The sequence below is a fragment of the Balaenoptera borealis genome (genome assembly GCF_965194805.1).
Source record: "Balaenoptera borealis genome assembly, chromosome: 13".
In the NCBI taxonomy this organism is placed as follows: Eukaryota; Metazoa; Chordata; class Mammalia; order Artiodactyla; family Balaenopteridae; genus Balaenoptera; species Balaenoptera borealis.
Window position 1 is genome coordinate 18,575,577 of NC_138870.1, and position 13,039 is coordinate 18,588,615.

A 13,039-nucleotide genomic window follows, 5' to 3' on the forward strand; every position below is an offset into this window, starting at 1 on the left:
TTCCCTAATATGGGAAAGGAAATAGTCAATCAAGTCCAGGAAGCGCAGAGTCCCATACAGGATAAATCTAAGGAGAAACACACCAACAATTATTAATCAAACTATCAAAAATTAAATACAAAGAAAAAACATTAAAAGCAGCAAGGGAAAAACAACAAATAACATACAAGGGAATCCCCATAAGGTTAACAGTTGATCTTTCAGCAGAAACTCTGCAAGCCAGAAGGGAGTGGCAAGACATATTTAAAGTGATGAAAGGGAAAAAACTACAACCAAGATTACTCTACCCAGCAAGGATCTCATTCAGATTCAACAGAGAAATTAAAACCTTTACAGACTAGCAAAAGTTAAGAGAATTCAGCACCACCAAACCAGCTTTACAACAAATGCTAAAGGAACTTCTCTAGGCAGGAAACACAAGAGAAGGAAAGGACCTACAAAAACCAACCCAAAACAATTAGGAAAATAGTAATAGGAACATACATATCGATAATTACCTTAAATGTAAATGGATTAAATGCTCCAACCAAAAGACATAGACTGGCTGAGTGGATACAAAAACAAGACCCATATATATGCTGTCTACAAGAGACCCACTTCAGACCTAGGGACACAACAGACTGAAAGTGAGGGGATGGAAAAAGATATTCCCTGCAAATGGAAATCAAAAGAAAGCTGGAGTAGCAATTCTGATAAAATACAAAATAGACTTTAAAATAAAGACTATTACAAGAGACAAAGAAGGACACTACATAATGATCAAGGGATCAATCCAAGAAGAAGATATAACAATTGTAAATATTTATGCACCCAACATAGGAGCACCTCAATACATAAAGCAAATGCTAACAGCCATAAAAGGGGAAATCGACAGTAACACTATGATAGTAGGGGACTTTAACACCCCACTTTCACCAATGGACAGATCATCCAAAATGAAAGTAAATAAGGAAACACAAGCTTTAAATGATTTTAAACAAGATGGACTTAACATATTTATAGGATATTCCATCCAAAAACAACAGAATACACTTTCTTCTCAAGTGCTCATGGAACATTCTCCAGGATTGATCATACCTTGGGTCACAAATCAAGCCTTGGTAAACTTAAGAAAATTGAAATCGTATCAAGTATCTTTTCTGACCACACTGCTATGAGACTAGATATCAATTACAGGAAAAACACTGTAAAAAATACAAACAAATGGAGGTTAAACAATACACTACTAAATAACCAAGAGATCACTGAAGAAATCAAAGAGGAAATAAAAAAATACCTAGAAACAAATGAAAATGAAAACACTACAACCCCAAACATTCGGGATGCAGCAAAAGCAGTTCTAAAAGGGAAGTTTATAGCAATACCATCCTACCTTAAGAAACAAGAAAAATCTCAAATAAACAACCTAACCTTATATCTAAAGCAATTAGAGAAAGAAGAACAAAAAACCCCCGAAGTTAGCAGAAGGAAAGAAATCATAAAGATCAGAGCAGAAAAAATGAAAAAGAAATGAAGGAAACAATAGCAAAGATCAATAAAACTAAAAGCTGGTTCTTTGAGAAGATGAACAAACTTGATAAACCACTAGCCAGACTCATCAGGAAAAAAAGGGAGAAGACTCAAATCAACAGAATTAGAAATGAAAAAGGAGAAGTAACAACTGACACTGCAGAAATACAAAGAATCATGTGGGATTACTACAAGCAACTATAGGCCAATAAAATGGACAACCTGGAAGAAATGGACAAATTCTTAGGAAAGCACAACCTTCTGAGACTGAACCAGGAAGAAATAGAAAATATAAACAGACCAATCACAAGCACTGAAATTGAAACTATGATTAAAAATCTTCCAAGAAACAAAAGCCCAGGACCAGATGCCTTCGCAGGTGAATTCTATCAAACATTTAGAGAAGAGCTAACACCTATCCTTCTCAAACTCTTCCAAAATACAGCAGAAAGAGGAACACTCCCAAACTCATTCACCTGGTCACCATCACCCTGATACCAAAACCAGGCAAAGATGTCACAAAAAAGAAAACTACAGACCAATATCACTGATGAACATAGATGCAAAAATCCTCAACAAAATGCTAGCAAACAGAGTCCAACAGCACATTAAAAGGATCATACACCATGATCAATTGAGGTTCATCCCAGGAATGCAAGGATTCTTCAATATACGCAAATCAATCAATGTGATACACCATATTAACAACCTGAAGGATAAAAACCATATGATAATCTCAATAGATGCAGAAAAAGCTTTTGACAAAATTCAACACCCAACTATAGTAGAAACTCTCCAGAAAGTATGCATCGAGGAAACTTACATCAACATAATAAAGGCCATATATGACAAACCCACAGCCAACATCATTTTCAATGGTGAAAAACTGAAACCATTTCCACTAAGATCAGGAACAAGACAAGGTTGACCACTCTCAGCACTATTATTTAACATAGTGTTGGAAGTTTTAGCTACAGCAATCACAGAAGAAAAAGAAATAAAAGGAATCCAAATCGGAAAAGAAGAAGTAAAATTGTCATTGTTTGCAGATGACATGATACTATACATACAGAATCCTAAAGATGCTACCATAAAACTACTAGAGCTAATCAATGAATTTGGTAAAGTGGCAGGATACAAAATTAATGCACAGAAATCTCTTGCTTTTCTATACACTAATGATGAAAAATCTGAAAGAGAAATTAAGGAAACACTCCCATTTACCATTGCAACAAAAAGAATAAAATACCTAGGAATAAACCTACCAAGGGAGACAAAAGACCTGTATGCAGAAAACTATAAGACACTGATGAAAGAAATCAAAGTTGATACAAACAGATAGAGAGATATACCATGTTCTTGGATTGGAAGAATGAACATTGTGAAAACGACTATACTTCCTAAAGCAATCTACAGATTCAATGCAACCCCTATCAAACTACCAATGTAATTTCTCACAGAACTAGAACAAAAAACTTCACAATTTGTATGGAAACACAAAAGATCCCGAGCAGTCAAAGCAAACTTGAGAAAGAAAAATGGAGCTGGAGGAATCAGGCTCCCGGACTTCAGACTATACTACAAAGCTACAGTAATCAAGACAGTATGGTACTGGCAAAAAACCAGAAATATAGATCAATGGAACAGGATAGAAAGCCCAGAGATAAACCCACACACATATGGTCACCTTATCTTTGATAAAGGAGGCAAGAATATACAATGGAGAAAAGACAGCCTCTTCAATGAGTGGTGCTGGGAAAACTGGACAGTTACATGTAAAAGAATGAAATTAGAACACTCCCTAACACCATACACAAAAATAAACTCAAAATGGATTAAAGACCTAAATGAAAGGCCAGACACTATCAGACTCTTAGAGGAAAACATAGGCAGAACACTCTGACATAAAACAGCAAGATCCTTTTTGACCCACCTCCTAGAGAAATGGAAATAAAAACAAAAATAAACAAATGGGACCTAATGAAACTTAAAACCTTTTGCACAGCAAAGGAAACCATAAACAAGATGAAAAGACAACCCTCAGAATGGGAGAAAGTATTTGTAAATGAAGCAACTGACAAAGGATTAATCTCCAAAATATACAAGCACCTCATGCAGTTCAATATCAAAAAAACAAACAACCCAATCTAAAAATGGGCAGAAGACCTAAATAGACATTTCTCCAAAGAAGATATACAGTTTGCCAACAAACACATGAAAGGATGCTCAACATCACTAATCATTAGAGAAATGCAAATCAAAACTACAATGAGGTATCACCTCACACCGGTCAGAATGGCCATCATCAAAAAATCTACAAACAATAAATGCTGGAGAGGGTGTGGAGAAAAGGAAACCCTCTTGCACTGTTGGTGGGAATGTAAATTGATACAGCCACTATGGAGAACAGTATGGAGGGGGCTTAAAAAACTAAAAATAGAACTACCATATGACCCAGCAATCCCACTACTGGGCATATACCCTGAGAAAACCATAATTCAAAAAGAGTCATGTACCACTATATTCATTGCAGCACTATTTGCAATAGCCAGGACATGGAAGCAACCTAAGTGTCCATCAATAGATGAATAGATTAAGAAGATGTGGCACAAATATACAATGGAATATTACTCAGCCATAAAAAGAAACGAAATTGAGTTATTTGTAGTGAGGTGGATGGACCTAGAGTCTGTCATACAGAGTGAAGTAAGTCAGAAAGAAAAAAACAAATACCATATGCTAACACATATATATGGAATCTAAAAAAAAGAAAAGGAAAAAATGGTTCTGATGAACCATTCTCTATGCAGACTTAGAGAATGGACTTGAGGACACGGGGAGGGGGAAGGGTAAGCTGGGATGAATTGAGAGAGTATCATTGAAATATATACACTACCAAATATAAAATAGATAGCTAGTGGGAAGCAGCTGAATCACATGGGGAGATCAGCTCCGTGCTTTGTGACCACCTAGATGGGTGGGATAGGGAGGGTAGGAGGGAGATGCAAGAGGGAGGGGATATGGGGATATATGTACACATATAGCTGATTCACTTTGTTATACAGCAGAAACTAACACAACATTGTAAAGCAATTATACTCCAATAAAAATGTTAAAAAAAATTCTTAAATCTAGGAAACTGGAGTACAAAATTCATTTCTTCATTCATTTATTTATTTACTTAATGAGTATTTTTTGAAACACAATATTTATCATATGATGAGTAAAGATAACATATTTTGGTGTCCTTCAGTTTGAAATTATAATTTTCTCTTTCTTAATTGGCTTGTAGAAATGTGTTCTTAAGCAAAAACCATGTAGGAAAAATGAAGTATAGTGCATTTACTGTACGGACTTAAGTGTGGTTTATCTTACAAACTTCTCAGTAACAAATGTCAAAGTCATGTAACTATTTCATCTTATTCCTCAAATTTCCCATAAACCTTTTTTCCCTGCTATACCTTACTAGATCCAGAAAACTGAAACATAACAAACAGCTTTCTCATTCCCTTAGTCTTCATTGCTGTGTTATCATGAAAACCCCATAAGAACTTACTGACTCAAGTATAAGTCTTTCAAAGCAGTATTTTCTCCATATTCCCCATTTATTGTTTATTTCCAAAGGACAGACATTTTATTATACTACACCTTTCCAATTTATCTGAACAACGGTCTAGACCTGTTGTCCTGTCAGCTCTCTCTCACGCACAACACAAAAATACTAAGACACACTGTGGGAAGTCCCTGAAGATGCTTGTTGGTTGATTGCATACACCTTTCCTTCACTCGTATTCTTTCCATTTCAGTTTTATGTATTTGATTTGGCCTTTCCCCCTGCTGCAAAGTGGCTAGTCGTTCCTCACTGACATATTCACACATCATTTGCCAAAGAAAGACCCTCACATCCTATTACCCGTTTGAATGTGTCAGATATATGAAAAGGTCTACCTTCATCTTCATCCTCCAGTTGGGCTTTTGCCTCTCTTGAATACATGGCTCTTCGAAGTGTTTTCCTCTCTAAAGTTGTTTGGTCAGCTTCCATATCCTACAGAAAACACTGTGCTATCATTCAAGGAGTTCACAGCCACAGTCAAGTTCTACTTATCAATCAGTGACCCACACGTGCCAAGAACCAATTCTTAGTTACCTTTCCGGATCTTGGGCTCTTTGTTCACGCTAGAGATGGATGGGCAACTCCTGTCACAGGAGTAATGCCTGAGGTTTGTGGAAAATGTCTCAGAGCTCAGAGGTGTAGGGCAGTAAGAAGCCAGGAAAAGTAGTAAAAAAAGTGATGGAGCTGACCCCAGGGGCAGGGGGACGCCTCCCCTAGCCTTAAAGCCTGGATCCACCATTGCTCTTTTATGTCACTTTCACGTACTCCTGTAATTTTTCTAACTAAAGTCATCTATGTTAACAAATATCTTCCTTGAAAAATGCATGTGTTTCTGGATCGGTTAAAGCACTATCAGTCATCCACTAATATTACGAATTATTAAATCGAGATGAATTTCTGACTGATTATCTCACTAAGGGAACGGCACAAAACAAAGGGACTTCAATAGAAATTGAAGAAAGGTGGGTAATTTTGAAGCAAATGGGAAAGGAGGGTATTCAGCTGCCTAGCAGTTTAGGAGAAAGCCCTGGGAAGGGAAGATAAGCAGAAAGAAGAGAAAAATGGCAAAAACAAACTTTGCAAATTTTTAAGGGTTGCTCCTGACTTGTCCTGTGCTGAGAAAGGGAAAAGCATTTTGTTTTCTCCAGTTCTCTGCTTCCAACACTCCGCCCCCTTGGCTTCGTAACTGGACGAGTAGCATCAGTTCAGTTATGCTGTGGGTTAAATCAGCTTCTGCAGGACAGTCTGGGAAACTAACCATGTCCCTGTTTCTGTGGGGAAACGCATTCTGAGTTCCAAATAACTGACCCACAGACTTTTCAAATCTATGGTAATTTGAGAGCTTCCTGTACATGCTGACATAAAAAAAAAAAAAATCACAGTTGTGACACTGATAAACCAATAATCTTTGGTGATCAGTCTCTAGATAGTGGTCCTGTTTTGTTTTTGTTTGTTTGGCCTCATACAACATGTGTGATTTAGGAGACTTGCTATTCTAGAAGGCTCTGTCGCTTCCAAGTTCTTGAATTAAAAAAAAAGTAAAAGCGAAAGTGTCTCTTGAATAGTATTTTTTCAGAGACAATTTTACATTAGCTTTTTTTTTTGAATTTCTGAATTATATTTTATTTATTTTTTTATACATCAGGTTCTTATTAGTTATCTATTTTATACATATTAGTGTATATATGTCAATCCCAATCTCCCAATTCATCACATTTACATTAGCTTTTAATTGTGCCTAATGATATGAAAACCAACACTTGTACATGAGAGTAAATAAAACCCCAAATTAAAAAGGACCTGATCCTTTGTGCATAGCGTAACAAAATGAAATAAACCTGTACATGGAAAAACAGAAGATCTGGTTCTTGTTCAACTCACCAATCTGTGTGAACAAAAGATTTAACGTCTTGGGGACTTTAATCTTTAGTCATTTTTCTTATGAGTAAATACTCATATTAAGCTCATTTGAGGTTAAATATTTTAAATTGTGTTGATATCTGGATTAAGTAAATACAAATTTAGTTTCATTCATCCAATTAATATTTACTGAATGCCTGTGAAGGGTCAGGTCAAGGTGAGGGTTGGAGGCTGGGGGAAGAAATGTCCAAAGATGCTACTTTATTTTGCTTAATAACATTATGAAGACAATGGGTGATGCCATCCAAGATAGAATTTTTAATAACATTTAAATCAGCTAAAAGTGTTATAAACTTCTCCTTTTCATAGCTGCCATTTCTATCCTTTTAACATATTCTTTCCCCCTTAGCCCTTAACCCTTAAACTGACAGATCTGTCTAAAGCCCTGAGATGGGATGTTTTGTGAGTTCTTTAGTTTCACTCCCTTGTCCACTTGGTTGATCTGCTCTGGCTCTAAGCCAGCCTTTCTCAACCTACTGACGTTTTGGGTCAGAAAATTCTTTGTCATGGGGGCTGCCCTGTGCACTGTAGAATGTTTAACAGCACCCCTGTCCTCTACCCACTAGATGCCAGTAGCACCTGCTCCCCAACTGTGACAACTAAACATGTCTCTAGATGTTGCCAAATGTCCCCAAGAAGACAAAAGTGACCCTGGTTGAGAACCAGTGTTCTAGGCAAACACCCCATCCTGCCACAGAACATATTCAGAAGCTGTTTCTATGAAAACTTCCCCAAGGTGTTGCGGTCTTACTCCCCACAGTGTGACTCTCCCTGGCTTCAGATGAATTTCAGGCGCCTGCCCTTCTCTGGGTGGCAGTAACCTCCCTCCAGCCCCAGGTGAGGATTCTGGGCAGGTGCATGGCTCATGCTGGCTTCTACTGGCCACTGGTTCACCCCGCAACTGGATTTGCCCTTTCCGCACCTTAACTTGCTCCATATCTCTCTCAGCTGATTTATAACCCTGTGATCTGTCTTTAATTACAGAGTTAGGCTATCTTGAGTGATCACTTCATTTCTAAACACAATGTAATGGACTTTCTTCCTGGCTTGCTCAATAATCAGTATTACTATAAAATCAAACCAAGAGCGTCCTCTCTCTCTCTCTCTGTCTTTTTCCAGATCTTCTTTCCAAAGTAAACCATAAATGGTCCACTCCTTAAGCTTACATCATTTTCTTTTGTCCCTGGCATCTAGACCACTGAAAAAATGTCATTTGGAGCCATCCCAGTAAGTTTACAATCAAGCACTCCACCGCATAATTCTTAAGTGGGCTCTTGCCAATTGTACATTGTCATATTTTGATGAATATCCTCATTTCAAAGGTTCTGTGATTTGTCCTAGTCTACTTAAAGACTTTCACATATATCTTTTCTTACATATTTTGAGAAGTTTGTAGTTTACTTTTGAGATCTTTGGCAAAGCTGCAGAAGACAGAGCAATCCCATGGTTTGTCTGACTTTTTATCTTCCTTTTGCTATTGAAACATAGATCATTTTTTCCTTTATGAAATAATACATTTTAATTTCTTGATATTTTCAGAAATTTGCTGATATAAGCATTTTCATTTTATAATGCTCATTCCTAGCCAGGACTACTGAATTCTAGACACTTCCTAGTCCCAACTCAAGAGAAAACATTTTGAAAATTTACCAATTCAATTTATAATTCACCTATCAACCATGAGTTGTTCTTCTTTTATCATACTCAATCTGGTTTCCAACTCTGTTATCATTTCATTCAATGTTATATTTACATTATACTGGAATTACATTGGGTATAGACCTGGGTTCAAATTCAATTGGTACCACTTATTATATGTACTGTACAACTTTAGGCAAATTACTTAGCCTCTCTTAGCCTCAGTGTTCTCATTTGTAAGAATGAGATCATATTTTCTTTACTTATTTCTCATATTTTTTGCTTATTTTGTGAGAATTAACAGAGATCATGTAAAAAGGCTTTGTGGACTTTAAAAACTATGCAAATATAAAGTTTTATTGTTATTTCCTTCTGATTACCTTCCTTCACCCCCCAACTCTATCCCAGACATGCTTTACCACTATACCCACAGCTCATAGCTCTTCCTTCTTTCAAAATCATCTAAGATTTTGTTTTGCCCACAACCCTCCATTTGTAAATGGTGAATGAAAATACTCTCATATTACAGGTGAGGAAAATAAGACATACATAAGGAAAAATAAGATAAAATGAGGAAATAGCATGCTTGAGCAAGTAGTTTAAGTTTTAAACACATATGATTGTAATATGCCTCCAATTCAAATAAAATTCCTCTAAAAGGCTGACAATACATCATCCGAAAGATATCACTAGAATTTTTTAGTTTCAAAGTAGTCTATCAATTAATGATATAGAAATATACAATTATTTCAGATTTCAGGTGAGGACTATTATATTATCAAACATTAAATGGTAATATTTCTCTAAAAGTTTTTTTAGTAATTATGCACTATATTTCTGACTCTTCTGAACTCAACTCTGAATGCTTCTGAACTCTGAGCAATTACCTTTTCTAGTTCTTGATCTTGCCGATTCATAAGTGTTTTCCAGTGTTCATAAAGCTCAACATCTTTGGTTTGAATGTCCTTCAAAGTTCCTTCTCTTAGAACACTTCCATCTTTCATGGCTATGATCTAAGGAAAGCACATATTAGAAGAATTGTGACAAAAATCCTTAATTGGCCAAGAGAATTATCTTTATCTCAGAAAGCATTTATATAACTGTAATATAAAAATTAATGAAATTTCTTTTAAACTCTTACCCAGTCAGCATGTGTTAGATATTGTAATTTGTGAGTCACAAGAACGAGTGTCCTCTTGTCATCTTGGAGAAATTTCAAGATCCCTTCCTGCATTAAGTGATCACTCAAGTGAATGTCCAAGGCAGAAAATGGATCATCCTACAACAAGTAAAATGGAGAGATGATGAAACATTTTTATATTCTCTTTGTAACTAAATCTTCCAGAAAGCAGAAATACAAATAACTAAAGGCAAATTATCTCACAAATCCTATTTATAATAAACAGACTCTGGATAACTTTAAATTACAAAAACGGTACTAAATTAAAAATGAAGCTTTTATTTTCTCTTTCACTTAAAAACTAATTTAAAAAGTAAATAACAGTATTCGAAGTAGTTTGAATTCTTATGTATAGAATACCCCAGTTCAAAAACCAACATTACTCAACAACCTATAACAAAAAACCAAAACAAAGAATGAAATGATAATTGGAGTTTATCAATTGAATGAAATGATAATTGGAGTTTATCAATAGAGTTTAAATAATAAAAATAGGTGTAGACTCTAGACCAAGAGGGCAACATAGGAGGCTCCTGAATTTCTCTCCTACCATGGACACACCAAATATACAGCTACACATGGAGCAATTCCCTCTGAAAGAAATCCAGAAATTAGTTGAGTGATTCTGACACATTAAGCAACTGAGAAAATACATCAAAATAAGTAGGAAAGGCTGAGACACACTCTCACCATAAACCCCACCCCTGGAAATTTCACAAATATGTGGAGATGAAACAACATGCTCCTGAACAACTAATGGGTCAAAGAAGAAATCAAAAGAGGAAATCAAAAACTATCTTGAGACAAATGAAAATGAAACACAACATATCAAAACTTATGGGATGCAGCAAAAGCAGTTCTAAAAGAATTTTATAGCAATAAATGCCTATATTAAGAAAAAAAGAAATACCTCAAATAAACAACTTAACTTTACACCTCAAAAAACTAGAAAAAAAGAACAAACTAAGCCCAAAGTTAGTAGAAGGAAGGAAATAACAAAGATCAGAGTGGAAATATATAAAATCCAGACTAACAAGACAACAGAAAAGATCAATGAAACTAGGAGCTGATTTTTTGCAAAGATAAACAAAATGGATAAACCTTTAGCTAGGTTCACCAAGAAAAAATGAGAGGATTCAAATAAAATTACAAATGAAAAAGGCAACGTTACAATTCATACCACACAAATACAAGGTATCATAAGACTCCTATGAAAAATTATATACCTACAGACTGGACACCTAAATGACATGGATAAATTCCTAGAAACAAACACCTACAGAAGCTGAATCGTGAAGAATTAGAAAATCTGAACAGACCAATTACTGGTAAGGGAATTGAATCAGTAACCAAAAAACACCACCCAACAAACAAAAGTCCAGGAACAGATGGCTTCAGTGGTGAATTCAACAAAACATTTAAAGAAGAACTAATACCAATCCTTCTCAAACTTTTCCAAAAAACAGAAGAGGAAAGAACACTTCCAAACTTATTTTACAAAGCTAGCATAAAGACACCACAAGAAAAGAAAATTACAGATCAATGTCTCTGATGAACATAGATGCAAAAATTCTCAACAAAATATTAACAAACTGAATTCAACAGTCAATAAAATATTCAAACACCATGATCAAGTTGGATTTATTCCAGGGATGCAAGGATGGTTCAACATTTGCAAATCAATGTGATACACCGCAATAACAAAATGAAGGATAAAAATCATATGATAAACTCAATAGATGCAGAAGAAGCATTTGACAAAGTTCAACATTCAATCAGGATAAAAATTCTGAATGAAGTAGGTATTGAGGGAACATACCTCAACATAATAAAGGTCATATATGACAAGCCCACAGCTAACATCATACTTAATGGTAAAAAGCTGAAAACTGTCCCTCTAAGATCAAGAACAATGCCAACTCTCACTACTTTTATTCAACATAGTACTGGAAGTCCTAGCCAGAGCAATTAGTCAAGAAAAAAGAAATAAAAGACATCCAAACGGGAAAGGAAGAAGTAAAACTATCTCTATTTGCAGATGACATTTTTCTATAGAAGACCCTAAAGATTTCACCAAAAAACTAACAGAACTAATGAACGAAGTCAATAAAGTTGCAGGATACAAAATCAATATACAAAAATCAGTTGCATTTCTATACACTAATAACAAGCTATCAGAAAGAGAAATTAGGAAAACAACCCCATTTGTAATTGCATCAAAAAGAATAAAATGTCTAAGGAATAAACTTAACCAAGGAGGTAAAAGACCTGTGCACTGAAAACTCTAAGACACTGATGAAAGAAACTGAAGAAAATACAAATAAATGGAAAGATATCTTGTGCTCATGGATTAGAAAAATTAATATTGTTAAAATGTCCATACTATCGAAAATGTTCTAGAGGTTCAATGCAATCCCTATCAAAATTCCAATGACATTTTTCACAGAAATGAATCAAACAATTCCAAACTTTGTATAGAACCACAAAAGACCCCTAATATCCAAAGAAATCTTGAGAAAGAATAACAAAGCTGGAGGTATCATACTTCCTGATTTCAAGCTGTATTACAAAGCTATCATAAACAAAACAGTATCTTATTGGCATAAAAACAGACACATAGATCAATGGAACAGCACAGAGAGCCCAGAAATAAACTCATGCACATATGGTCAATTAATTTGTAACAAAGGGGCCAAGAATATACAATGGGGGAAGGATAGTCTCTTTGATAAATGGTGCTGGGAAAACTGGACAGCCACATGTAAAATAAATGAACCTGGACTACTGTCTTACATCACACATAAAAATCAGCTCAAAATGAATCAAAGACATGAACATAAGACCTGAAACCATAAAACTCCTAGAAGAAAACATAGTGGATAAGCTCCCTGACATTGGTCTTGGTAATGCTTTTTTAAGATTCTGATACCAAAAACAAAAGGAACAAATGCAAAAATAAACAAGTGAGACTACATCAAACTAAAAAGTTTTTGTACAGTAAAGGAAACCATCAACGAAATGAAAAGGCAACTTATGAAATGGGGTAAAATATTTGCAAATCATATATATGATAAGTGGTTAATATCCAAAATATATACAGAACTCATACAACTCAATAGCAAAAAGACCCCAACAATCCAATTTAAAAATGGTCAGAGCATCTGAATAGATATTTTTCC

At 35.3% G+C, this 13,039-nt stretch overlaps 1 protein-coding gene and 1 long non-coding RNA gene across 11 annotated transcripts in view; one reads left to right on the forward strand and one right to left on the reverse strand.

Annotated features, from left to right (window-relative positions):
• LOC309609923 overlaps window positions 1–13,039 on the forward strand; it is a 477,943-nt gene that overhangs the window by 218,532 nt on the left and 246,372 nt on the right. The gene's annotated exons all lie outside the window — the stretch shown is intronic.
• Window positions 1–13,039, reverse strand: part of ABCC9 (ATP binding cassette subfamily C member 9) — a 151,897-nt gene that overhangs the window by 57,647 nt on the left and 81,211 nt on the right. For all 10 annotated transcript variants that reach the window (XM_082351869.1, XM_082351874.1, XM_082351872.1 and 7 more), the window contains 3 exons: window positions 9,822–9,959; window positions 9,568–9,693; window positions 5,458–5,554 (listed from right to left, as the gene is read on the reverse strand). In XM_082351869.1, the coding sequence (XP_082207995.1) occupies window positions 5,458–5,554; window positions 9,568–9,693; window positions 9,822–9,959 (361 nt within the window). The remainder of the gene's footprint in view (window positions 1–5,457; window positions 5,555–9,567; window positions 9,694–9,821; window positions 9,960–13,039) is intronic.